The sequence below is a fragment of the Phycodurus eques genome, chromosome 7 (assembly GCF_024500275.1).
Source record: "Phycodurus eques isolate BA_2022a chromosome 7, UOR_Pequ_1.1, whole genome shotgun sequence".
NCBI lineage: Eukaryota > Metazoa > Chordata > Actinopteri > Syngnathiformes > Syngnathidae > Phycodurus > Phycodurus eques.
This window is the reverse complement of record NC_084531.1, coordinates 12,524,219-12,552,201: the sequence shown is the minus strand read 5'-3', so window position 1 is coordinate 12,552,201 and position 27,983 is coordinate 12,524,219. Positions and strand designations below refer to the sequence as shown.

The 27,983-nt window shown below is 41.5% G+C and overlaps 1 protein-coding gene across 2 annotated transcripts; it reads left to right on the top strand.

Annotated features, from left to right (window-relative positions):
* The first annotated feature begins 109 nt into the window (after nucleotides 1-109).
* On the top strand, nucleotides 110-27,983 carry rtn2a (reticulon 2a). Of its 2 annotated transcripts, none has more exons than XM_061681819.1 (10): nucleotides 110-172; nucleotides 3,810-3,863; nucleotides 8,495-8,995; nucleotides 9,957-10,145; nucleotides 15,416-15,623; nucleotides 17,191-17,329; nucleotides 23,639-23,708; nucleotides 23,789-23,835; nucleotides 23,921-23,979; nucleotides 27,207-27,983. In XM_061681819.1, the coding sequence occupies exons 1-10, from the start codon at nucleotides 142-144 to the stop codon at nucleotides 27,280-27,282; spliced, it is 1,374 nt and encodes a 457-aa protein (XP_061537803.1). In that variant the 5' UTR covers nucleotides 110-141; the 3' UTR covers nucleotides 27,283-27,983. The 2 variants fall into 2 exon arrangements, with proteins under 2 accessions (XP_061537803.1, XP_061537802.1); XM_061681818.1 differs by having other exon boundaries at nucleotides 9,954-10,145.

Genomic DNA, 27,983 nt, shown 5'->3' with positions numbered 1-27,983 from the left:
ACATCACCGAGGAGCACGGAGGCAGCGGGGGAGAACGACGAGAGGGTTTTCCACACAAATCCCTGGCATTGCCTGAGGGTGGAGGGGGACCGGGGGGGGTGTCTTCCAGCCTGAGAGGGCTCAGCGATGTCTTGATGGAGTATGGGCCAGGTTTTAGGATTCTCCCACTGCCGTGAGTCTGCTCTTCTTTTCTCGATTTCCGGCTGACGTGAGAGCATATTCCTGCTTTTCATCATCGTAAACTCAGCATCTTTCTATCGCTAGCCATGTTGTATTTTAGCACTCATACTGCCTCCTCTTCATCCCGCTCCCCTGTTCTTTGATAAACACATGGCTGAACAGAGGGGATGCGGCAGCACTGCTTGCGGATGTCGCACACTTAGTTTTATTTACATGTTCCCACACATGGGCAAAAAAGACTGTTAAATTGCTTTATCATCTTTTGTCACTGTGGTTAACTACTGAAGCAATAGCTTCAATGGATGGATGCATGATACAGAGGGTACGGAAAGTATTCAGACCCCCTTAAATTTTTCACTTTGTTATATTGCATTCAGTCATTTGCTAAAATCACTGAAGTTCATATTTCCTCCCTCATTAATGTACACAAAGCTCCCCATATTGACAGAAAAAAAACGCAATTGTTGAAGTTTTTGCAGATTTTATAAAAAAAGAACTGAAATATCACACAGCCATAAGTATTCAGACCCTTTGCTCAGTATTTAGTAGAAGCACCCTTTTGAGCTAATACAGCCATGAGTCTTTTTGGGAATGATGCAACAAGTTTTTCACACCCGGATTTGGAGATCCTTGCCATTCCTCCTTGCAGATCCTCTCCAGTTCTGTTAGGTTGGATGGTGAACGTTGGTGGACAGCCATTTTCAGGTCTCTCCAGAAATGCTCAATTGGGTTTAAGTCAGAGCTCTGGCTGGGCCATTCAAGAAAAGTCACTGAGTTGTTCTGTAGCCACTCCTTCATTATTTTGGCTGTGTCTTTAGGGTCATTGTCTTGTTGGAAGGTGAACCTTCGGCCCAGTCTGAGGTCCTGAGCACTCTGGAGAAGGTTTTCGTCCAGGATATCCCTGTACTTGGCCGCATTCATCTTTCCTTCGATTGCAACCAGTCTTCCTGTCCCTGCAGCTGAAAAACTCACATGCTGTCATCACCATGGTCCACTGTTGGGACTGAATTGGACAGGTGATGATCAGTGCCTGGTTTTTTCCACACATTCCGCTTAGAATTAAGGCCAAAAAGTTCAATCTTGGTCTCATCAGACCAGAGAATCTTATTTCTCACCATCTTGGAGTCTTTCAGGTGTTTTTTTTAGCAAACTCCATGCGGGCTTGCATGTGTCTTGCCCTGAGGACAGGCTTCCGCCGGGCCACTCTGCCATAAAGCCCCGACTGGTGGAGGGCTGCAGTGATGGTTGACTTTCTAGAACTTTCTCCCATCTCCCGAAAGCATCTCTGGAGCTCAGCCACAGTGATCTTTGGGTTCTTCTTTACCTCTCTCACCAAGGCTCTTCTCCACCGATTGCTCAGTTTGGCCGGACGGCCAGCTCTAGGAAGGGTTCTGGTCATGGAATGGCAATGGAAGTTCCATTGTATATGTAATGCAACCATTCCATTACGGAACCTCCAAAGTCAAATGCCCCAAAAGTTGAGATGCCAGCAAATCTAGTGAGGTTTTTCGTGTGTTTTTCATTTTCTTTTGATTAATTGGTGATGCCACCGCAGAACAATACCAGTGATGCAAAAAAGAAAAGCGTGATGATAACCTTTGGACCAGAAATTAGCCCGTCATGAGAAATACAGTTATTACCTGATTTACTGCCATATACGTTTATATTCGTCAACCGGAATTCAACCGTTCATCATGCCATCGGCTGATATATACATCAAGTACTTTTTTCAACTGGTAGGCGTGGAAGAGGGTCTCACCCAGCTTGTCTGTGATTTTCCAGTTTGTAAACCACTGTAATGACAAACAGTTCACTGTAGATGGCACTGTTGCATCGCTTTAGATTTGAGATCATCACGACTATTGAAATGAAGATAAAGATTAGGGTGTGAATCTTGGATTATCACCTTGCTCATGAGGGAGAGAAATGCCAACATGGAAGTCGGACCGGTTTAGCCACCTCACACTCAAACAGACAATGTAAATGCTTGGTATAAACTTGGGCTTGGACTCAACCGCTTAATCTCGAGTCGTTATTAGTGTTAACAGTAACGAATGACTTCTGAATGAGAATTGTTACTCCTCCTACTATTCTGAAATAAAGACATGTCATCGTCCAACAAATGAAAAATCGAATTTGATTATTTGAAAACTGTATTGAACCGGAAAGATAATACAGTGCCATGTGGTGTGTTATGTCTCCCTCCAGAAATGTTTTACTTTTTAGTTTAAAATGGCTTACTTTAACCAGGATCCCTTGCCGTACCATGGCCAAAGGTAGAACCTGGGTTGGTTTTGCACCTGTAGGTGCAGTAAATCCTTAATGCCTTGGACCAGCTGCCTCCTTTCTGGCTAGCCATCTGGCTGTCGTCATCTGTCACTCTGTGGTGGATCATCTTTCTCCCATTCATTCTTCCCCGGTCGCCGTCCACTTTGACAATGGCTGGTTTTCGGCTTCGGTTGTGGCGCTGCCATGAATATCTGTGCAGCTCCTCAGGGCTAGGCTAATGGACACCTTCTTCCGATCTCGGTGGAGGCCTCCAAACCACAACTGATGACGCAGTTCATGGACTGAATGACGAACACCAAACATCCATCCATTTTCTGAGCCGTTTCTCCTCACTAGGGTCGCGGGCGTGCTGGAGCCTATCCCAGCTGTCATCGGGCAGGAGGCAGGGTTGAACTGGTTGCCAGCCAATCGCAGGGCACACACAAACAAACAACCATTCGCACTCACAGTCACACCTACGGGCAATTTAGAGTCTCCAATTAATGCATGTTTTTTGGGATGTGGGAGGAAACCGGAGTGCCCGGAGAAAACCCACGCAGGCACGGGGAGAACATGCAAACTCCACACAGGCGGGGCCGGGGATTGAACCCGGGTCCTCAGAACTGTGAGGCTGACGCTGTACCCGGTCGGCCACCGTGCCGCCCGAACACCAAACAGTATGCAAAAAAAATAAACCACTGACGTTCAGCTCGAGTGATGCAGTGAGTCAGTCTCGCTCATGGCGTATTTCATAATGTATACTGTATCTGAAAAAAAAAAAAAAAGCCTCCAAAAGCCCTTTTCTACGCCTTGTTTTATAGTTTGTGGTGTAACAAAAGCAAAAAATATTACCGTCAATGTGACTGTTCTGTTTGTTTTTCTTTTACAAAAAGCTTGTTTTCTCTCCTATTCAGTCAGGAACCGGTGTTTTTCTGTGAAGCCAACCCATGTTCTACTGCTGATTACTAAAAGACAGAAAAGGGTAGAAACAAACTCGTGAAAGAAGAGAGTACTCTTTATTTTGTTAGGCTCTATACTTATATTGTCACAGAACACCATATTCTGTGGGTCTTGAAAAATTAGTCAAATGCTTTAAAACAGCTGGCAATATGGAGAACTCTGCTTTGAAAATGTCTGTCAGTGAATGAGTTAATAGTGGTTTAAGGATGACCTTACATTAATTTGACTTTTGCAGTTCCACCATTATGTAATTTGCACACTGACAGCTTTAAAATAGGGTGCCAAGTTTTACCATATCAGCATTGGGTGTTAAAGTATTTATGTGACATTGACTGCTAACCTATTACAAGTTTTCCAACAAACCTCTAGAAAAATAAAAACTGCCATTTGTTGTCTTGCAGAGGAATATGGCTCAGTGGCCTCCACTCCAGATTCGACACCCCCGTGCACCGACGGTATGTAAGCTGCACACTGACACTCTGACATGACTCACTGGAGTTTCTGGTTTTTTGAAAGCATATCATAATAGTGCAACTCTTGCTCTCCTCAAAATACCTTCACTGAAGATCCACAAGTGATCGCATGCTTCGATTCTGATCTCTCAAAGAAGCTATGAGCTCTCTCTTTTCAGACATCAAACATCAGGTACTCCTGACGAGTTTTTATTTAAGCATAAGAGAGACACAAAGATTGAGACACCTGGAATTAACAGATACAGGAAGTGAAAAGTAAAAAAAAAAAAAAACATTGAGTTGGTTTCCCTTATTCTGACTCTCACACAGTATTGTCATACATGCAAATCAGTCGCCTTTCGGCAAAATTCGCTTTGAACTCAAACCAGGCCATTTACGTGAATCATATAGATCCGATGAGTTTTTTCCTGGAGGTGGGGGGGTTTCGTTGTCGCTGAGGTCATGGGCTATTTCATAGTCCTTGAATGCTGGCAGCTAGATCCATTCCACACATCCAGCATCCTCACACAGATGTAATTTCTGAATATTACTCCGCGGCGGACTAATATGCGAGTCACAGGAGCTGACGAGACCAGAAAAAAACACTTCTGCCGCTTCTACTGTTAAGACGTAACGGTACTTTTAATCCGTTACAATGATCTAAATGTCGCTCGCTACTTTTATTGATCAATTATTGATTATTTATCAACTATTTTGTGCGCGAGACAAAAACAACAGTTTTCATGTAGTGTAGGATTTGTCTGGCACTGTCTGCCCAAACATGGATATATTTCAGCTCACTTATAACTTGAGAAAACACCGTGCAGTAAATTGCAGATGTTTTGTTGTCGTTATGACACACACACACACACACACACAACAACATCAGAATTTGCACATTCACATTTTATTTTTTAGTTTGTTTTAATTGATGTTCATGCGGCGGTAAAAACAATCAGAAGTTACTCACTATTTACTCAGTACTTGAGTAATTATTTCCCAGTGTACAGTGTACTCAACTAATTTTTTGGAGGACTACTTTTTACTCGAGTCACATTATTGTCAAGTCACAGTACTCTTACTTGAGTACAATATTTGGCTACTCTACCCACCTCTGGAGCGGCCATCCTCTATTGCTACTTTTATGTTTAAGCAACATTTTTGCTCATCAAATCAGCCAGTGTCGTAGTTGTTGCAATGGTCTTTTGTATTTTCGCGTTGAGGTGCTGCGGCTCGTGGCCCTGGTCGCGGTCCCAGCGGAACTGCGAAGCACACGTAAAATCGACGACAAAAGTTGATCCGCTAGTACATCTTGTATGAATTAGGAAACGTGCCTACAATTATCTAATTAGTTTACAGATGTTAATGTTAAATGTATTAAGTGATGTTAGGGATTATGTCACAACATAGAATGAACTAACTACAAATTCAGAAATGGCCAATAAAAACAGAAAAATATTGTACTTAATATTTTCCTGGAGTATGCATTTGGGATTAGCCTTTGAAGTTAGTAACAGTGACAAATGAAGTGAAACAGGCAATGATTTTAATCAATTATTTTCCAGAATGAGAGTGCTTAAAGAGGAGGATGCTATTCATGTGGCACAGGTTGAAGCAGGCATCTGGTGCAGGTGGAGATGGTCCTGACTCAAGTTGGAGGCCAGAACAAAAAAGCAAAGAAATGAGGCAAATTTAATTTGAAACTTAAATTTGTACATCAACATGGAAATAAGTTTTTCTGCGTGATTATTTTTTTATTTCTTTTTGCCTTATTGTACTCTTCAAAGTCTTCCAGATTGCTTAATTTATGTTAAAATTCTCTGCGGGTGCCCGGGGGATCCCATGACAATGTTTTTGGTTTTTTTTGTCACCTTTTTCATGCCTTTGGTGTTTGCATGTCTGTATAGTGCAGAGCTTTTCAGTGTGAGGTGCACCTCTCGGAACTCAGCTTGAGAAAAATAAAGAAAAAATATACTGAGGCAAGGGAAGCCTGCAGTTCTTTCGAAGTTGTCCTGAGTTCCTTTGCGGCATCCTGGACGAGTCATTGCTGTTCTCTTGGGGTAATCTTTGTAGGCCGGCCACTCCTGGGAAGGTTCACCACTGCTCCCTGTTTTTTCCATGTGAGGATAATGGCTTTCCCTATGGTTCGCTGGAGTCCCTAAGCTTTAAAAATGGCTTTTGTGACCCTTTCCGGGATGATGGATGTCAATTACTTTATTTCTCAACTGTTCTGGAATTTCTTTGGATCATGTCATTTGCTTGCAGCTTTTATAGATCTTTTGTCCAACTTGATTTTGTCAGGAAAGATTCTGTTTAAGTGATTTCTTGGTTGAACAGGTCTGGAGGTATGATCAGTGAAAATTAACCAAAATTTGTGATTAGCCACAATTAATTCATGATTTAACAAAGGGGGTAATTACTTTTTCACGCAGGGACAGGTAACTATTTTTTTTCAATGAAATCCATCCATCCATCTTCTACCGCTTATCCGAGGTCGGGTCGCGGGGGCAGTAGCTTCAGCAGGGATGCCCAGACTTCCCTTTCCCCAGCCACTTCATCCATCTCTTCCGGGAGGATCCCGAGGCGTTCCCAGGCCAGCCGAAGGATGTAGTCTCTCCAGCGTGTCCTGGATCGTCCCCGGGGTCTCCTCCCGGTGGGACGTGCCCGGAACACCTCACCAGGGAGGCGTCCGGGAGGCATCCGAATCAGATGCCCCAGCCACCTCATCTGGCTCCTCTTGATGTGAAGGAGTAACGGCTCTACTCTGAGATCCTCCCGGATGACCGAGCTTCTCACCCTATCTCTAAGGGAGAGCCCGGACACCCTGCGGAGGAAACTCAAACGACCCACAGCTCGTGACCATAGGTGAGGGTAGGAACGTAGATCGACCGGTAAATCGAGAGCTTCGCCTTTCGGCTTAGCTCCTCCTTACCAAAACGGATCGATACAAAGTCCGCATCACTGCAGACGCTGCACCAATCCGCCTGTCGATCTCCCGTTCCATTCTTCCCTCACTCGTGAACAAGACCCCAAGATACTTGAACTCCTCCACTTGGGGCAGGATCTCATCCCCGACCTGGAGAGGGCACGCCACCCTTTTCCGACTGAGGACCATGGTCTCAGATTTGGAGGTGCTGATTCTCATCCCAGCCGCTTCACACTCTGCTGCGAACTGCTCCAATGAGAGTTGGAGGTCACGGCTTGATGAAGCCAACAGAACCACATCATCTGCAAAAAGCAGAGATGCAATACTGAGGCCACCAAACCGGACCCCCTCTACGCTTCGGCTGCGCCTAGAAATTCTGTCCATAAAGGTTATGAACAGAATCGGTGACAAAGGGCAGCCTTGGCGGAGTCCAACCCTCACCGGAAACGAGTCCGGCTTACTGCCAGATATGCGGACCAAACTCTGACTCCGGTCGTACAGGGACCGGACAGCCCGTATCAGGGGGTTCGGTACCCCATACTCCCGAAGCACCCCCCACAGGACCACCCGAGGGACATGGTCGAACGCCTTCTCCAAGTCCACAAAACACATGTAGACTGGTTGGGCGAACTCCCATGCACCCTCGAGAACCCTGCCGAGGGTGTAGACTATTCCATGAAATCATTTAAAAAAAGAAATTTAAATTTAGAGTTGTCAATTAACCTACCACGCATGTTTTTGGGATGTGGGAGGAAACCGAAGTGCCCGGAGAAAACCCACGCGGGCACGGGGAGAACATGCAAACTCCACACAGGCGGGGCCGGGGATTGAACCCCGGTCCTCAGAACTGTGAGGCAGACGCTCTAACCAGGCAGACGCTCTAACCAGTCGTCCACCGTGCCGCCAGGGATGAACCTGCTGCGATATTTTTAAAAAATCCCCTGTCTTGAAATGTAAATTAATATAAAGTCTTATGAAAATGACAGCACTGTGGAGTGGTGGTTACCATATGTGCCTCACAGTCGAGAGGTCCCAGGTTTGAATCTCACCACAGTTGGTATGTTTTCTCCAGGTACTTCTGTTTCTTCTCTCAAAAACATGCATGGTAGAAGACTAAATTGTCTGTAGGTGTGCAGATACACCCGAAACTGGTCACTAGCCAATCACAGGGCACAGATAAAAACAACCATTCCCACTCACATTCACACCTATGGGCAATTTAGAGTGTTCAATTAACCTACCATGCATGTTTTTGGGATGTAGGAGGAAACCGGAGTACCCGAAGAAACCCCACACAAGCACGGGGAGAACATGCTAACTCCACAAAGGCGGGCCCGGATTTGAAACCGGGTTCTCAGAACTGTGAGGGAGACGTGCTAAGCAGTCATCCACCGTGCCCAAATGGATAGATGAATTGAATATAAATTTGCATGTAGGCTACCATAAAATATTTTTTAAAAATGCCTTGGAATAAGGTTATAATTAGCCCACAATTTAAAGGTGAATGCAACTTGGGTTTACCAAAACGATAAATCAAATAATCCAGTTTAAAAAAAGTCCAACAATACTTGCACCTGAAATTCAGTTTCAATATGAAATAAATTTGTATTCGATTAATCGATGGCATAATCCATTCTAATAATATTAGGTATATTGCTAGTTGTTTATTATAGTGTTTTTTCAAAATAAAATCATACAATTCCTCCAGGTGGTAATGAGGAGTCAGAGCTGCAAACAGCGAGGGACTGGTCAGAGGATGAAGCGGTTGGATTCGATGATGACGACGGGCTGGCCTCCTCCCCATCCATCTGGGGCACGCCGCGTCAGAACTCCCTCGAGCTGACGTTCTCCTACATCGCCATCGCCGAGCCTGAGGCCCTGGGGGCCTCACGCACCCACCGGGAGAGGCGCAGGGGCGCCTCGCGGGGAAGTCGGACCTCCCTAGTGCGCACGGACACCCCGGAGACACCGCTGGACTCCCCCGACGTTGACTGGGACACACAAGGCTTCCTCAGTCGGGCCAATGCGGAGGAGGAAAGTCTGGACATGAGGACCACAAGCCCAAGAAGGAGGAGGCGGCAAAATGAGACCGTAACAATGCAGCCATCGCCCCAAACTGTAGACATAGAAACTCAGGAGGGCGATGCAGGGATCATAACTGAGGAGAGTAGTTTGATCCAGATTTTATCTCAACCACAGATACTTCCAGGTACAATCAGTTCTGACAGTCACTTGAAATTTACAATTTTTTGGGGGGAACCTATTTATGGTTTTGTGCTCAACCAAAGCGAGTATTACTTTGTGTCACAATTGAGTTTTTTGGTGGTGTTGGAGGAAAGGCAAAACGTGGTGGACCCAAGTGGAAGGAAGCAGGAAGGCAAGGCAGGAGTGTAGGAGTCTCAAAAAATATTTTAATTTCCAAAACAAAAGGCAAAGCAGAATCATGGAGGTAAAAGCTAAATTTCCCGTACCGCTTATCCCCACTCGGGTCACGGGCGTACTGGAGCCTATCCCAGCTAACTGCGGGCAGGAGTCAGGGTACCCCCTGAACTGTTTGCAAGCCAATCGCAGGGCACATTCAAACAAACAACCATTCACACTCACATTCATATGTACGGACAATTTAGAGTCTTCAATTAACCTACTGTGCATGTTTTTGGGATGTGGGAGGAAACCGGTGTACCCGGAGAAAACCCACGCAGGCACGGCGAGAACATGCAAACTCCACACAGTCGAGGCTGGATTTGAACCCAAGTCCTCAGAATTGTGAGGCGGATGTGCTAACCAGTTGTCCGACATGCTACCAGTCTCCTTAGACAAATTTATACTTTAACACTACATTTCTGGAGAAAAGGGAAACATGCACATCACAGTGATTTTTCATTAAATATTGAGTTTGGCCCACGTTGTCCCAATGTTGTCCCAATTTTTTATTTTGGCCCACTGTGAATTTGAGTTTGACACCCCTGCGTGTAGGCAATTATAGACATTTCTGTTAGCAGCATGGCTGGGTCGCTATTCCCCATGAACAGTGAGTGTTTACTGTGTAAATGAGGCCAAATTGTATTAACTGAATCATCCACCAGGTATATGCAAGAGCTCATGAGGGCGCAATGATGATTGTCTTTTAGTGATGTGATGGGTGATTTCATTCCCTGTTTTCCCAGCAGCAGCGGCATGCTTACCGACCCCCAAGCCTGAGTCATTCATCATTTCAGAGGAGCCCCAGCAACCGACTGAACCCGGGTCCATGTCACCGGATGCCGCCGCTCCAGCTACTCAGGAAAAGCTGCTGAGCCAGTGTTGGTACTCAGCACTTAACCCATCAGCCAGCACCTTAGTGTCCCCACACAAAGAAGGTACATGTCTTTATTCCTTTTGCAACTTCCTAAATGTCCCTATCTTTAGCAGGAGGGATGCCTCCAATGATCTCTTGAATGACACAGATCAGATTTCACATTGATCCTTCAAGAGCAGGCTAAGGTAGATGCTCACCCTTGAAAAGTCCTGCCTTTTCACTGCCTCTCCATGGCAACTGTCTCTCCGGGATTCAGGAATGATCAGCTAATTGTGTGGAATGTATTGCTGCCATGGGCTAAGGACTTCAACACGCCATAACCTCGGAGTGTATTCCTGTATTAGTATCGTAGTTGCATTTGGCTTTATTATTTACAGCATTGTGCTAGCTTGTTGGAGTGTGAGATAACATCCTTTCTTTCTGCTTGGTGGCATTCTAAGTGGACTGTCACTCAAAACAGAGCTGGTTTTATTTTAGTGGTGTGTGTGTGTGTGTGTGTGTGTGTGTGTGTGTGTGTGTGTGTGTGTGTGTGCGCGCGTTTCGGGCGTTACAGGGAACCTGAATGTACATTGAAACTGCTGACAGTTTAGGATGTCCGAATAAATAGCACACATTAATCTATTGGACGAGCGTGTTTCTGATGCTTTGGTCTGTTAGTGCGCACCAAACCAATAATAGGTTTAATATTACCAATAATAGAATTGACTAAATTTATCATATACTGTATTGATTCATATCCAACACAGGCTTCTTTCATATGTAGATATAAGTCATATATATCAGAAAGTATATCAAGAATTGTTTTGCTTCGAACAAAGGATAGGTATAGCATTGTTAAAAAAAAAGAAAAACAATCTTTAAATTGGCACATATTCCCTAATATTTTCTTTCACCTTTTCAGATTGTTGTTCGGTTAACTTTTCTTCGCAAATCAGCTTATCTGACTAAAATTCCAGATTTAGCGTTTTTCTTTTATTACTTGGCAAACTGTTTTTTGTCTTACTTTTTGTTGTTGTTTTGTGAGTCACTCAAATAATCAGATAGTTCTTCAGTTAGCGTCGTTAGCTAATCAGCTAATCTTACTAAAGCTCACAACGTGAGTTTTAGTAAGATTAGCTGATTATTTATTATTTATTATTTATTATTTATTTATTATTTATTATTTACCCTAACCCTAACCCTAACCCTGGTTAGGGTTAGGGTTATATATTTAGTATTTAGTATTTAACTGGTTCTATTTTAATAGGTGACATAACAAAAACTAAACCTGCTTCTCTAGTTTCAACTGCCAAATGGCACTAGTCTTTATGACCCACTTTATTTTTTTAAGGGTTAAGTTGGTTGATTTGAAGTAAAAGTTTTGTTTGACCAAACAATTTGCATTACTGTAGTCTTGACTGATGTCTTTGAGTAAAAACCCCTTCATTGGAGAAGTGGGAGTGGGTTGTGCTGCAGGACAGATTATTTTGGGCTGTCAGAGCTGGGGGCTGCTCAACGAGCAGGGCCTGGCCAAAAACAGCTCAGGGGGGTTGAGGGGATCACCGCGGGACAGAGAGGGTAGCGAGGCAAAACGGCAGCCAAAATGGCCAGCAAAGGTGAGAGAACTTTGCTGAAAATCTTCTTTCTTAGCATTGTCGAGTTTGTGCAAGTGAATATCTGGCGGGAGAAATTGTGTGAAGAATTTTGTGACCATTTATCAGAAGACAGCTGCTTCTACTACAGGCATGTTTGGAGGTTGTGATGCAGTTTACCATTCATTCTCCTACATTAGTCTTAATTTGACAGATCGGCAGTCAGTAAAATAGAATTAGCCAGTAGTGGCGGTATTGTGTTTAGTGTGGTCTTTCAGTTTCTTGATTTGTGACCTTTTTGCTTAATATTTCCACTCAGAGGTTTCTAAATTTGTACACTGGTGAATGGTGAATGCCGCTGATCACAGCCTTAAATGAGTTATGACTGAAGTGGGCTACACACATACTGCCTCTTGACATTGTAAGTGATTTTTAAAATGCCAAAGACCCAACACATAACCAGGAAAAAATCAGCATGTGTGTTCTGACTGCACCTAAAGTGGGTGGTGTACTCAAGATGACCAACACAGTATACAACACACAATATCTCTACTGACAGTCGTCGGTGCCCTCCCCCAAACCAGATTGACCTGTGACATACAGCATGGTGCCACAAGTTATCCATACCATCTGAAAATACAAATAAGTACTAGTAAGTTAGGGTGATTGTTGGCTTTTCTGGTAACCACATTGTAGTGCTAAATTATTTTCCTTTTTTTTTATTGTGATGAATGGCTTGTGAGACACGTTATAAAAACACTCAACACAACTAATTTTGTCTGGTAACAGTGCAAGCTTCAGCAAGCTTACTCAATAGCAAATCGTTCCATGTCATGTCACTATCACGGAAACTTTGGCTCGGATTTTTGATTGTGAAATTGAACAGGTTTTTAACTTTTACGATTGTCGGCTCCGATCGTTTTTCCGAGCAGATTGGAGAGGAAAAAAATTATTCTTAGCAGATCCTTCACCAGAGGATAATCGCTCACGATAATCTTTTAAAGCTATCTGGCAGTCAAGCCTTGGCTTACCTTTGACTGGAAGAGTGGAATGATGTTCAAATTTGGCCTGATTATCAGTATTTATGTACCCTGATTAATTTGCTTTTACTTGAGGTAGTACAGTTTCATTTGGTTAGCTGTGGTACTGCTCTGATCGGTAAACCCTGGTTTGGCCTGTTGTTCCAAGACGATGGCTGATCATAATTGATTAATTGATCGAATTGTTGTGTCAATATTGTAGAATTGATTGTTTATTCATTGTGCCTTGAAACAATTTAAGATAAATAGAATGCACAACTTAATCTCATAATTTCCAAAGTTTAGAATGCATAGACTCTTCATTTGGTTTGGTTTGTAGTTTACTATTTCTAAGCATCATTTTGGTATGCCCTTTTTTAAACGCGATGACGTAATTCACACTTGGCCAGTCCTAATTGACAGGTCGTCATGGAAGAAACTTGAATCACAATGAGTGTGAGTGTTAACCTGAGGTCTACCAGAACCCTTCTTGGATAGTTTTCACCGTCACTACATTGTAAAAATCTGAGATCCCATCTGTGGAAGAGACAAAAACAAATGCTGGATCTTCATATACTGAGAGCTGGTCACCAGGCAATCTCAGGGCAGAGGGCACCTATAAACAAACAACCATTCACACTCACGTGTGTAATGTAGAGTCTTCAATTAACCTGCCATGCATGTTTTTGGAATGTTGGAGGAAATTGGAGTACCCAGTGAAAACCCACACAGGCACGGGGAGAACATACAAACTCCACACAGGAAGGCCAGATTTGAACCCGGGACCACAGAACTGCGAGGCGGATGTGCAAACCAGTCGTCTACCGTGTCGCCCCAAGGCAAATATTTTACATTATAAAAATGTATTGACAAATTGACTTACTCACTGTGAAATTTGTCAAGTTTAGTTGAACACAAAGCTGAAATACTCATAGGAAGCCTTGACTCATTATGTTGTATGAATGGCAACAAGTAAATGCAGTAATTGTGCCTTCTGCCTTAAGTGGAAGAGCATAAAGGAGTAAAAGAGCTGCATGAAAAATTGTGCCTTTATGATAATGCTCTGTTTTGATGAACACAGTCAAAAGTGTTAATTTAACAATATATTTGTTTTATATATATGTTGTCCCTCTTTGTTTAGCTCAGTTAGGTAACCAAAATAGTCAAAACACCTGCATGATATAAACTACAACCACAACTTACTGAATGATATAGAAAAACCTTTGTGACAGAATCACATAGTGTGTTTCATAATTCTATTACACCGTGACTGTACAGACGCCATCTTCAGTCTCTCGGGCAGCTGTTGCTGGGTGACGAAGAGAGGGGAAACCAAGCAAGTGTAGAAAATGTTGCTGACGCCTGGCAGCAGGTGCCGTGCAAGGGCTGCATTTAAATTCCCCATCCACCGCTTGCTTCGCTCTGTCATCCGAGGGCTAAATTTAGCCTGTGCTTGGATCCCTATGTGTCCTCTTCGCTGCGCTGGCTTCTCATGTTGGAGGCTGAAAAGCACTCTGTTCTTCCTCAGGTCTCCCCCCTACTGTTACTCACACCTTCTTGCCCCTCCCCACCATCTCAGAGGTCATGGATCTCCCTCTAATCCAGTGTTTCTCAAACCTTTTACACCAAGTAGGTAGATACAGTACGTAGCTAGGTACTGTAGGTAGGTAGGTAAATGGATAAATCTAGCGAGAGCCATAGCAATAATGCTCAAAATATTATAATTAAATAAACAAATATTAGGGGGAGTATAGAACAGTACGGACATAAAAGAAAAATATTAGGAGAAACATACTAAATCTTAGAAAGTAATAATTACCAAAATACTGATTATTAAACTGTTTTGAAGGTAGGTAGGTCGGTCTAATGAAAGCCATGGCAATAATGCTCAAAATATTAAATATCTAGGAAAAAAACATAACATATTAGGGGGAAAAGGAAAACAGACCAAAATCAGAATTATAAAATAATATTATTGATCACAATCTTTGTCATTGCACACTCAGGTTAAAAGAATAATAGATTAATAATACATATATTTTAGATTTAAAAAAACAAAAAATATTTTATTCAAAATATTTTGAAAAATGCAAGTGGAGAAAAATAAAAACTGATAATATGCAAACCCAAATTACAAAAATATTTGACAAAAATACAGAAAAAATGATACTAATACGAAAATATTCAACATTAATACAAATTTTAGAACAATAAAGTTTGTCATGCAAAATAAAAAACAATTATTGAAAGAAATACAGAAGTGTTTAACAAAATAAATGCAAAAATATTAAATGGGAAATGCATGAAATATGAGAAACAAATGCAAAAATATAACAAAAAACAACAAAAAAAAAACAAATATAACAACAAAAGTGTTCATCAAAAATGGTTTTATTCCTGAAAATCTTAAAAACAAAAACTGAAGTTGAATAATTGAATGATTCAATTAGATTTTGTACATAAAAGTTCAATAAAATGTTTACCAAAACTGTTCCTAAAGATTAGATGTGAACGTGTTGAACTTTAAAATACAACTGAACTGGATTTACCCAGTGGTTCTTTTGCATGCAGATAGAGGGAGCCCTCATACCACTAACATGCCACACTTTGAAAATCATTGCCATTTCTTGGCACCCTTTGCTTTTTGACTGCCTTCATTTTGAGATTAAGCTGTCTGCTGAGATATTTAATTTTTAATTTTAGCCCACTGTGAGTTTGAGTTTGACACCCCTGTCTTACAGTCATGGACCTGATCTACTGGAAGGACACGGAGCGAACGGGAATTGTGCTGACGGGGCTCGTGGTGGGCCTACTGTGCCTGTTCCAGCTCAGCATCATCACTGTGGTGTCCACAGCGTCTCTCGCCATCGTGTGCTTTACCATGTCAGTGCGCATCTACTACAAAATCCTCCATATGCTCAACTGGGGTGATGGAGAACACCCTTTCAAGTAAGCTCTTTTCTTTCAGGTACCGTTACACCGCTAGGTCCGATATATTTAAAAAATAAAATTAAATAAAGTGGACCGATAATGAGCCGTCTTATTCGGCAGCGTGCTCCTCGCTAGCGGCCAGCCAAACGGCTGCTGTTACATTGGCTCATGACAGTCATGGATATTTTGACTCTTATCTATCTTTCTTTCCAACATTCGCTCACTGGACAATAAATTAGATAATGTAGGAATGTAATGAATATCAAAACACAGAGTGGCCCTCCTTTGTTCAACAGGTACAGCTCAAGCGTGCATCCACTAATGAAAGCGCGTCTGGCAGCACCAACACCACCCCAATCCCCCCCACCCCGCCCCTTGCAGTCTTTGCCCAGCCACACATTCAAATTACTTTAAATAAACTTTGACAATGAATGACCACCCGTTTTTTACATTGTTTAAAATAAAAAATTGCATATTTGAACCTGTGTATTATTTGAATATCTAAGTATTGATTGCAAAATAGCAAGGTACATTTATACATGGCGTCTCATTGTACTTGTGTATAATGACAATAAAAAGGCATTCTCGTATAGGACCAGTTTAATATAAAATGCAATTATGTACAATATAAATACTGTAAGTAGTGGGTCTACCCTTCTATCATTTTGAAAGTCTTTGGTCTGGACATTGGTCGACCCCTGATATAAACCATTAAAAAAAATAATATCTGTATCAGTTTGGATAAGCAATAGGTTATCGGTAGAAAAAGCAATTATCGTGCATCCCTATAAAATATGTGATACCTCGACTTACGAGAGACCCTACTTATGAATTTATTTATTTAAATGTGAGCTGTCACTCGGACAATTATTTTGTCTTTGATTTGTGAGCAAACATTTTTGTTACAAGTGGTAAATGAGTAAAGTAAAGTAAACTTAACAGCAAGCAACATATTGTTAACAATTGTTAAAAAAAGAAGCCACGTGCTTGCCTCAAGCTGTTTGTCAATTCCATCCATCCATCCATTTTCTTCACCGCTTATCCTCACTAGGGTTGCGGGCGAGCCGGAGCCTATCCCAACTATCTTTGGGCGTTGAGGCGGGGTACACCCTGAACTGGTCGCCAGCCAATCGCAGGGCACACATAAACAAACAACCATTCGTACTCACATACACACCTAAGAGCAATTTAGAGTTGTCAATCAACCTACCATGCGTGTTTTTGGGATGTGGGAGGAAACCGGAGTACCCGGAGAAAACCCACACAGGTACAGGGAGAACATGCAAACTCCAATAGAGATGTGTTTTGAGTCACAAGTGTTGTCAAGGAACAAATGAAACTTGTTAGTCAAGGCACAACTGTATTTTTTTAGATAGAACCTCAGCAGTTGAACATAATCTATTCTTTGACGTTTGCATTTCCATATGAGATAATGTCATTTGTCATTTCATTTGTTCAAGCTCAAATTTTCAAGTGGTGGTCCCAGCTTGAATGGCACCCCCTTTGAGAAAACTATATACTGGATAGAAAATGAGAAAATGATGTCAGTTTCTAATAACCCTTATCTTTTAAATGTGTGTGTCAGGTCATACTTGGACATGGACATCAGTTTTAGTGGGGATCAGACTGAGTTGTACATGCAGAAAGTCATTGTCATGACTCTGTATGCTGTAGACAGTCTGAAAAGACTCTTCTTTGTCAGCAACCTCTTGGAGTCCCTCAAGGTGAGAAAAAACACCGATCTAATGGCCAGCCTATGCGTATGTCTGTCCGTGGCCTTCAAAACCTCCCTTCCCTGTCATTAATTTTTGGTGCGTCGCTTTCATTCTTTCCTTTCGCACGCCATCCATCCTATCTTCCTCCACGTCACTCGCTTTGATGGCAGTGTCCTTCTCATTATGCTCGCTCCAGGCCTGGTATGAAGCTAATAAATGTGGCCAACGTCACTGCCGGCAACTGTCACCCCTCATCACATATTCACTGTGACATCAGTATATTTGTATTTTGTTGTCTTTTTTAGGAGCAAAGCAAAAAGATAAACACACACAAAAATACAGTACATTTTATAATGCCAAGGCTACGTGACCAATTAATTTGTTTTTCTCTATTGCTTTGGTCCAATTATCAAATCATCCTCGGCATTTGCAAAGCAGTGAGTGCATTAGTTCTTCTCTCAAAAGTAAATGTCTGTCATTGAACATCAGAATGTGGTCTTTTTTGTCTCTGTGTACAGATACGATAGTGGAATTGCTTAGTCATGGTGTCACTATAACAGTATACAGTGGACCCCTGCATACTCGCGATTGGGCACCTGGGGATTCACCTATTTCTGGATTTTTTAAAAATTATTCCATCCATCCATTTTCTGAGCCGCTTCTCCTCACTAGGGTCACGGGCGTGCTTTTTAAAAAAAAAAAAAAAAAAATCCAATTTTATTTTTATTCGTATTTTTCCCCCTCTCCGGTGGAGCTCATCCCAAAAACTTGTAGCTGGTTTATCCTTGCTTATTCAAGAAAGTTATTTATTTATTTACTTTTTCTCAATACAATTCTATTGGGCATCAATTATACACGGCTTTTCACTATTCATGGGGAATCGGGCTGGATGCAGGGTCCGCTGTACTCTGGAGGGATGTTCTTATGTAACTGCGGCTTAAATTTGTACAACCCCAATTCCAATGAAGTTGGGACGTTGTGTTAAACGTAAATAAAAACAGAATACAATGATTTGCAAATCATGTTAAACCTATATTTAATTGAATACACTACAAAGACAGGATATCTAATGTTCAAACTGATAAACTTGATTGTTTTTAGCAAATAATCATCCATCCATCCATCCATTTTCTGAGCCGCTTCGCCTCACTAGGGTCGCGGGCGTGCTGGAGCCTATCCCAGCTGTCATCGGACAGGAGGCGGGGTACACCCTGAACTGGTTGCCAGCCAATCGTATGGCACATACAAACAAACAACCATTCACACTCACAGTCACACCTACGGGCAATTTAGAGTCTCCAATTAATGCATGTTTTTGGGATGTGGGAGGAAACCGGAGTGCCCGGAGAAAACCCACGCAGGCACGGGGAGAACATGCAAACTCCACACAGTTTAAGGACAATGTTCCTCAACGTACAATTGCAAGAAATTTAGGGATTTCATCATCTACGGTCCATAATATAATCAAAAGTTTCAGCGAATCTGGAGAAATCACTGCATGTAAGTGACATGGCCAAGAACCAACATTGAATGCCTCTGACCTTCGATCCCTCAGGCGGCACTGCATCAAAAACCGACATCAATGTGTAAAGGATATCACCAAATGGGCTCAGGAACATTTCAGAAAACAATGTCAATAAATACAGTTCGACGCTACATCCGTAAGTGCAACTTGAAACTCTACTATGCAAAGCAAAAGCCATTTATTAACAACACCCAGAAATGCCGCCGGCTTCTCTGGGCCCAAGCGCATCTAAGATGGACTGATACAAAGTGGAAAGGTGTTCTGTGTCGTCCGACGAGTCCACATTTCAAATTGTTTTGGGACATTGTGGATGTCGTGTCCTCTGGGCCAAAGAGGAAAAGAACCATCTGGACGGTTATAGACGCAAAGTTCACAAGCCAGCATCTGTGATGGTATGGGGCTGTGTTAGTGCCAATGGCCTGGGTAATTTACACATCTGTGAAGGCAACATTAATGCTGAAAGGTACATACATGCTTTGGAGAAACATATGCTGCCATCCAAGCAACGTCTTTTTCATGGACGCCCTTGCTTATTCAGCAAGACAATGCCAAACCACATTCGACGTTACAACAGCGTGGCTTCGTAGTAAAAGAGTGCGGGTACTAGACTGGCCTGCCTGCAGTCCAGACCCGTCTTCCATTGAAAATGTGTGGCGCATTGTCTTGCAGCCATAAAATTCTAAGTTAATGATTATTTGCTAAAAACAATAAAGTCTATCAGTTTGAATATTAAATATTGTCTTTGTAGTGTATTCAATTAAATATAGGTTGAACATGATTTGCAAATCATTCTATTCTGTTTTTATTTATGTTTAAACAACATTCCAACTTCATTGGAATTGGTGTTGCATGACAATTATTCTAAATTCTGAGTTGCACATTAGTGTATGTAGATTGATTGCAAGAGACTGGACAAGATTCACATTTATGCTTTTATTGTTTGTACTGTAATTTGTTGACTGAGCATGTCATTGCAGTAAAAAAAATATGGACAAAACATCACTGTATAACAAAAACACAAAAAAAAGTAGAAATTTGAACAGAAGTACAGTCTTCTTAGAGAAAACAGTCTTCCTGCAACTGACGTTCCTGGCTTTTGGGCAACAAATTGTCATCCACATCACAAAGAATATCTTCTCTTGCAACGAACTATTTCAGAAAATTGGTTGAAAAAGTCTAATGGAAAGTAGTGGACATGTATAGAAATATGCTTGACATATGACAATTTGTTTAACCATTTTTCATGTAAAGACCTATGTGATGAACTAATTCCTGAATGTCGTGTGTGTGGAGAGGTGTGGGAATTCAACAGAGTCCCATTAGAATACATTTTAATCAACATGACATCAGCATTTGTTAATGTTGGAAACAGGAGAACGGTTTACATAATCATTTGCATGGACGTGCCAAAGCATTTGAAAGTTGTTCAGAGAAATCAGAAACTGCATTTTCGAAGTGCACAACTGAAACGATGTGAAGATTGAACCAGTAGTTTTGAATTTAATTTCTGATCTAATGTACCAAAGCGAGTGACAGAAACTGTAATTATATTCATATTATTATTATGATTTATTATTTTAGCACTTTGTGTTCTAAAGTTACCCTCTGGAACTGCACCCCCTGCCCAAGAATAAAAAATGGTAAAGTCTGGTTGTCTGATGTAAACCAGTAAATGGCCTCCTAACATGCAAATCACTTAACTCTTCAACTTTGGTGGAGTTCTGTGCTTTACTGAGTCCGGTTTTAGTTAAAAACGCAAAAGATGTCCTGTCTGCCACCATGCATTTCTAGCCAGACCTAGAAGTAATACAAGTGATAGACTCCTGTCCATTTGTTTCTTAAGTCTTTATACTTATTATTTTCTCTCCTTACCATTTGTGGCAGAATGGAACCACACCTGCATGGATGATTACATAATACAGTGTTCCCTTGCTATACTGCTGTTCATTTCTTGTAGATTCAGTGCATCGCGGATTTTTTTAAAATATTCATATTGAACATAATTCGCCATATTGTGGGATTTTGAGTGTATGCTGTAATTTTATTGTTGTAAATAAAACACTTCCAAGCATTAAAACACATTACAAGGAATGAAATGTAGATAGTGTACAGTATTACTGTGTATCACTGTATGATTGAGTTTAAAAGGTATTTAACTGTATAGAACGTTTTTATATGTATGGTAGCGGTCAATAGGAGTGTAAGGAAGATTAATAGGAATCTGGGAAGGGTCATACACCTTTAAAATGTGTTTAAATAAAAAAAAAAAAAAAATATATATATATATATATATATATATATATATATATGTGTGTGTGTGTGTGTGTGGTAACTACTTCGCAGATTTCACCTATCGCAGGGGTGGTCCAGAACCTTATCACCCGTGATAAACGAGTGATCACTCCACCATGTATTTCTAGTCTTGAGTTGTGAATCTCTCTTTACTCATCTGCTACCTTTATATTGACCACTCATGCTATTAACGGCATTAGTTTATACATAGAGAAGGCTGCAGGACATTAGCAGTGCATAGTGATTGAGTGAGAGCTAAGTGAGCCTTCACCGGAGGACCTTCCAGAGTCAACCCTGACCTGGCTGGAATGTGACATGAAACGCAGCAGCAGGACGAGGAGTGGGTATATGTAGATGGAAAGGGATAAGATGGAGTCCTTCGTCCGAGACCGTCATGTCCCATATTGAGGTACACTGACTGTAGACTATAAAGGGAGACACTGACACCATTGATGCCGCTACTCCTGTGGCAAGATGATCTCACTGGAACCTCTTTTAGATTTTGATAGGACACGTTACAAAAACACAGGTGCTTCCAGTTTATCTTCTGCACGTTGTGGATTGTTCACTTTGACGATATCGTGACTCGAACCATGAAATTCCTGTATCCGCACCTTTATTCAGATCCTCACCAAAATGTAATAGCAGCTTCTCTCATTAGTGCGTCCTCTAAACTAGTGATTCCCAATGAGGGTGCAGTGAGTGATTATCAAGCGTGCCACGGGAAATTATCCAGTTTTTCTTAATTTGTAGGAAAATTCTTATTTATTAATTACAAATATATCTGTGTTCATCTATCGATGCCGGCAACCTACAGTGACATTCATAACAATATAGCCCATCCATCCATTTTCTCCCCCTTTTTGTAATATTTTATGTTTTCATTTGATAACACTGAAGAATTGACTCTTTGCTACATTTTGAAGTAGTCGGTGTACTACTTGTATATCAGTGTAAATTTAATGTTCCCTCAACACAACGCTATTAATGTCTAAACCACTGGCAACAAAAGTGAGTACACCCTAGGTGAAACATTTCCCTAAAATTAGTGCAAAATTTTGGTAAAGGTCCGAATCGCCCGGTCAAGATGGAACCAGACCCCGTCCCCCTGCCACACCCAAATGCTACAGTCATGCCCATTTATTTCTAACGTTGTATGTCTCAAAAGGTTCACTATTTCCTGAACTCTTTAAGAAGTGAATAGTCAAATGGGAATGTACTGTTTTAATTCAAGTGTGGGGGAAAGAGCCGGGAGTTAAGGAGTATATTCGGGCTATATTGAAATAAGGAAACTAATTTTTAAAAATTAAAAGAATAAAGCAGAATTATGAAATTTGAAAATGCTAATCAGCAGTGTGCATAATCTAATCTATAGTGTTTATATAGTGTTTGTGTTGATAGGCAGCCATAATTGGTTAGACCAACAAAGATTACAGCCACAACTGCCATGAAGCTTGTTCGGGATGTAAAGAAAAAAAGTTTCATTGTGTATGTGCGGAGGAGACAGCGGCGCGTTCTGAAGCAACAAACCGCGTTGAGTCAATGCAGAGGGCATCTGACCCTCAGCGTCTCATCCTCGAGTAGAAACATTTTCTATTCTGGAGCGGCAACACGGTGACGTCAGAAAGCTCCTCCAAAGGGAGAGGGGCTCGCGGAGTGATTTCTGAATGCTATTTTGGCAGACTTGTACTTTAAATGGCAAGGGGGAAATGGAGGAAGGCATAATAATTGCAGTGTCCCACTATCTCGAACTTTGGGCCAATACAAAATCATTTTGCGTGACAAGACCAAAATTGAACTTTATTTTTGCTAAGAAGAATGGGGAGGTTTTTCCACCTGATAAAATAAAGTGCCTCACCACAAGTATCACAAAAGACTGCAAGCCTTAAGCCTTAAGAGCTATTGTATTTATTGCTATGGTTTCTTTAATGATTGTACTATTCTTAAATGCCATTATTTAATTTACTGTAAATCCAATTAAAAATATCCATCCATCCATCCATTTTCTGAGCCGCTTCTCCCCACTAGGGCCGCAGGCGTGCAGCTATCCCAGCTATCTTCGGGCAGGAGGCGGGGTACACCCTGAACTGGTAGCCAGCCAATCGCAGGGCACAAACAAACAAACAACCATTCGCACTCCCATTCACACCTATGGGCAATTTAGAGTCTCCAATTCATGCATGTTTTCGGGATGTGGGAGGAAACCGGAGTGCCCGGAGAAAACCCACGCAGGCACGGGGAGAACATGCAAACTCCACACAGGCGGGGCCGGGGATTGAACCCCGGTCCTCAGAACTGTGAGGCTGATGCTCTAACCAGTCGCTCAATTAAAAATATATATTTAAAAATGTGTTTTGCCTGATCACTCATTTTCTGGAAGAATGGTACACATCTTACAAATTCTGCCAGGGAATGTAAACTTATGAGCACAACTGTATGACTGCTTTCAAAATGGATGACTCAGTGATGAAAGCCAAAGTGTTTATCACCTTGTTTTATAGTTGCTGGTCCTGATGTATCTTGTTACATACCTGGGAGATCTGTGCAATGGCCTCACGCTCCTCATCATAGGTACCACAACACTTCTGAAAATACCAACACTTCGCATTGCCTTTTTTAAGCACTTTTTGGGCTTCTTTTCCTCTGCACAGGTGTGATCGCTCTCTTTTCTTTGCCACTTTTCTACCGACGGCATCAGGTAAACCCTTTTACATTATTACGATCACTGTCCTGCCCTTCATTTGCATATTAACGCCAACATGTTTTTATTAAATGTGCCTCAGGAGCAAGTGGACAACATTATTGGAAGGATCCAGGCCCACATTGACAACTTAAAGGACTTGTGAGTACAGCGATCGATAGAGAGACAGACAGACAGAGAGAGAGAGAGAATGTTATGTGAAAACTCCTAAAATTTCAGGAAGAAAAATTTAACTTTTAAATAACAATAAAAGATATCACACAAAATGCATGCAAATGCAAAAAAGAAACAAATAGGAAATGTAAAATAAAAACAAAAACTAAATACTGAAAATATTTGTCAATACAAAAATGTTTCACAAAGGTACACAAATATTAGAAACAAATGCAAATAAAAATGCTAGACAATAGAACAAAAATACAAAAATATTTTACAGAAATACAATAATACAGAAAATATTAAAGATTATTTGCCAAATAGACACAAATATTAGAAGAACTACTTTTCTATGACAAATACGTAAAAAAAATACAAAATATGAGACAAAAGTTATAAAAAAAATAGATAAGATCGAAAATTGAAAAATATTACATACATCCATCCATTTTCCGTACCGCTAATCCTCACTAGGGTTGCGGGTAAAGATTACAACACTTGGTGTTCCCAGGCAGTCTCCCATCCAAGTACTAAGCAGGGTAGGACCTGCTTAGTACTTGGAAATATACAAAAATATTCGATGAATATTTGAACATTTTTAGAATGAAAAGCAAAGATATTAGTCTACGTTCACACTGCTGGGCAGATTTTTTGTCAAATCAGAATTTGTTTTTATGTAGTCGTTCACATTACAATAACAAATGTGACTTCTACTATGAACAGGAATGTGTCCGTGAAGTGACACGCAAGTGTACAAAACCAGACGTCATGTTGTGCACGTGCGCAAACATGAGGTGCCGTGTGTTGACAGAAGTAAATATGGCCCCGCGTGTACGTCTCAGTTCTGAAACATTTGTGGCAATTTCAACGATTTTGTGCAACCGGCGCCAACATTTTCTTACATTTATCAGTTGTAAAGCATCGTGTTTTCACCACTGACAGTTTTATGGTCTTTCGTCCGCCATTGCCTTTGTTGTGTGTCTGTTTTGTTTAACAATTGTGATGTTTGTCGCCTTTTGATGATGTATAAAGTAGGTCAGATGAGTGTGACCAGCGTGTACATACTGGACTTGCATCAGATACATATCCAATTTACAGTGGGTACAGAAAGTATTGAGACCCCCTTACATTTTTCACTTTGTTATATTGCAGCCATTTGCCAAAATATTTTTTTCCCCTCATTGATTTACACACAACACGCCATATCGACAGAAAAAAAACAGAATTGTTGAAATTTTTGCAGATTTATTACAAAAAGAGAAAACTGAAATATCACACACCCGTTAGTATTCAGACCCTTTGCTCAGTATTTGATCGAAGCACACTTTTGAGGTAATACAGCCATGAGTCTTTTTGGGAATTATGCAGTTTTTCACACCTGGATTTGGGGATCCTCTGCCATTCCTTCTTGCAGATCCTCTCCAGTTCTGTCAGCCTGGATGGTGAACTTTGGTGGGAAGCCATTTTCAGGTATTTCCAGAGATGCTCAATTGGGTTTACGTCATGGCTCTGGCTGGGCCATTCAAAAACAGTCACGGAGTTGTTCTGAACCCACTCCTTCGTTATTTTAGCTGTGTGCTTACGATCATTGTCTTGTTGGAAGGTGCACCTTTGGCCCAGTCTGAGGTCCTGAGCACTCTGGAGAAGGTTTTCATCCAGGATATCCCTTTACTTGGCCGCATTCATCTTTCCTTCGATCGCAACCAGTCTTCCTGTCCCTGCAGCTGAAAACACCCCCACAGCATGATGCTGCCACCACCATGCTTCACTGTTGGGACTGTATTGGACAGGTGATGAGCAGTGCCTGGTTTTCTCCACACATACCGCTTAGAATTAGGGCCAAAAAGGTCTATCTTGGTCTCATCAGACCAGAAAATCTTATTTCTCACCATCTTGGAGTCCTTCAGGTGTTTTTTTACAAACTCCCTGTGAGCTTTCATGTGTCTTGCACTGAGGAGAGGCTTCCGTCGGGCCATTCTGCCATAAAGCCCCAACTGGTGGAGGGCTGCAGTGATGGTTGACTTTCTAGAACTTTCTCCCATCTCCCGACTGCATCTTTGGAGCGCAGCCGCAGTCCTCTTTGAGTTCTTCTTTACCTCTCTCACCAAGGCTCTTCTCCAATGATTGCTCAGTTTGGGCGGACGGCCAGCTCTAGAAGGGTTCTGGTCATTTCTAACGTCTTCCATTTAAGGATTATAAAGGCTACTATGCTCTTAGGACCCTTAAGTGCAGCTGAAATGATTTTTGTAACCTTGGCCAGATCTGTGCTTTGCCACAATTCTGTCTCTGAGCTCTTCATGCAGTTCCTTTTGACCTCATGATTCTCATTTGCTCTGACATGCACTGTGAGCCGTAAGGTCTTAAATAGACAGGTGTGTGGCTTTCCTAATCAAGTCCAATCAGTATAATCAAACACAGAACCATCTCAAGGATGATCAGAAGAAAGGGACAGCACCCGAGTTAAATATATGAGCGTCACAGCAAAGGGTCTGAATACTAATGGCTATGTGATATTTCAGTTTTTCTTTTTTAGAAGATCTGCAAAACTTTCAATAATTCCGTCAATATGGGTGGGGTGCTGTGTGTACATTAATGTGGGAAAAAAATTAACTGAAATGATTTTAGCAAATGGCTGCAATATAACAAGAGTGCAAAGTTGAAGGGGATCTGAATACTTTCCGTACCCACTGTATATCCACACAGGCTGACGCCCCCCTTAAAATAGGCCTAATAACACCGCTGTATCCACATATGAAAGACGTCTGGGTCGTATATGAAAAAAAAAACGGAATTGTACTGTTCCCATTGACATGATAAAAATCAGATACGTCACATTGGGCAAACAAAATCAGAATTGACCTGCAGCGTGAACATAGCCTACGTATAAAAGCAAAAATATTTGAAAGAAAATATTACAAAATAATAAACAAATATGAAAAGATATGATTAATACAATAAACCTTGACTTGCCTTCCGCAATGTTTTGTAGCTCCATAACATACTGTAGGCGTCTGATGTCTCCTTTGTGTTCTTCTACGGTTTACCACCTCTTTTCTTCTCCATTTGGGTAGTCTAAGTATGAGTAAAGACATCGGGACTGATACTGGTATTGGTGCATCCCTACTTTTAGTTGAATTTCTAAATCCACTTTGTTAAAGTCCACTGCTCAATCATCCAGATTCCAAAGCCACCTTCTTATTTCTCTCCCACAGCATACGAAGACTGGCCCACGGCGGTGCCCCCCCACCCGACATGACCCCGGGTGGTGCCAAACCTAAAATCCAATAAACATGATGGATGACAGGATCACGAGAAGCTGCGGGCCGTCACGCCGCCATCTTACCGAGCAAAGCAGTCCCAGCTCCACATGACCGGGCTCCTGAGTCCAGGAGGACGGGATGTTTACTATTAAAACTGTGTCTAAGTTATTGTGTTTTTAGAGGGTTAATTCTTAATCAAGATGTATGAAAACAAAGACGTTTTTTTTTTTTTTAATAAATTATCCAAGTGTCTGTTGAAAGCTGTCGTCCAAATGAGGCTCCTTGCACCCCATATGGAAACTTCCTGTTCATTATTGATGGCAGTGTCACATTGACAGTTGGGGTGCTTGTTAATTTCTGAATGCATATGAATTTTTATGACCGTTTCGTGTGTATCTGCCTGCGTGTGTGAGTGAAGAACTCATTGAAACAAGCAATTAAATTCACTTTTTGTCCTTTTTCAGACTTTGCCATCAATGTTTTCTCATGTCAACTCATCACATTGTGCATTATTGTAGTTTGACCATCATTTATGGGCATCATTATGTTTGAAAGGATATGTGGTCAGATTTCTTTACGAGGAAATGTAAGTATAGGTGCCTTTCTTACTGCAGGTTCAAGTGTATTCATGATTTCAGCTTACTCACACAAGCAAACACAGCCCTTGTTTACGTGCACCTTGCCCTTGGAAAAATTGACTTTTGTACCTGTACGATGCCTTTGTGATGA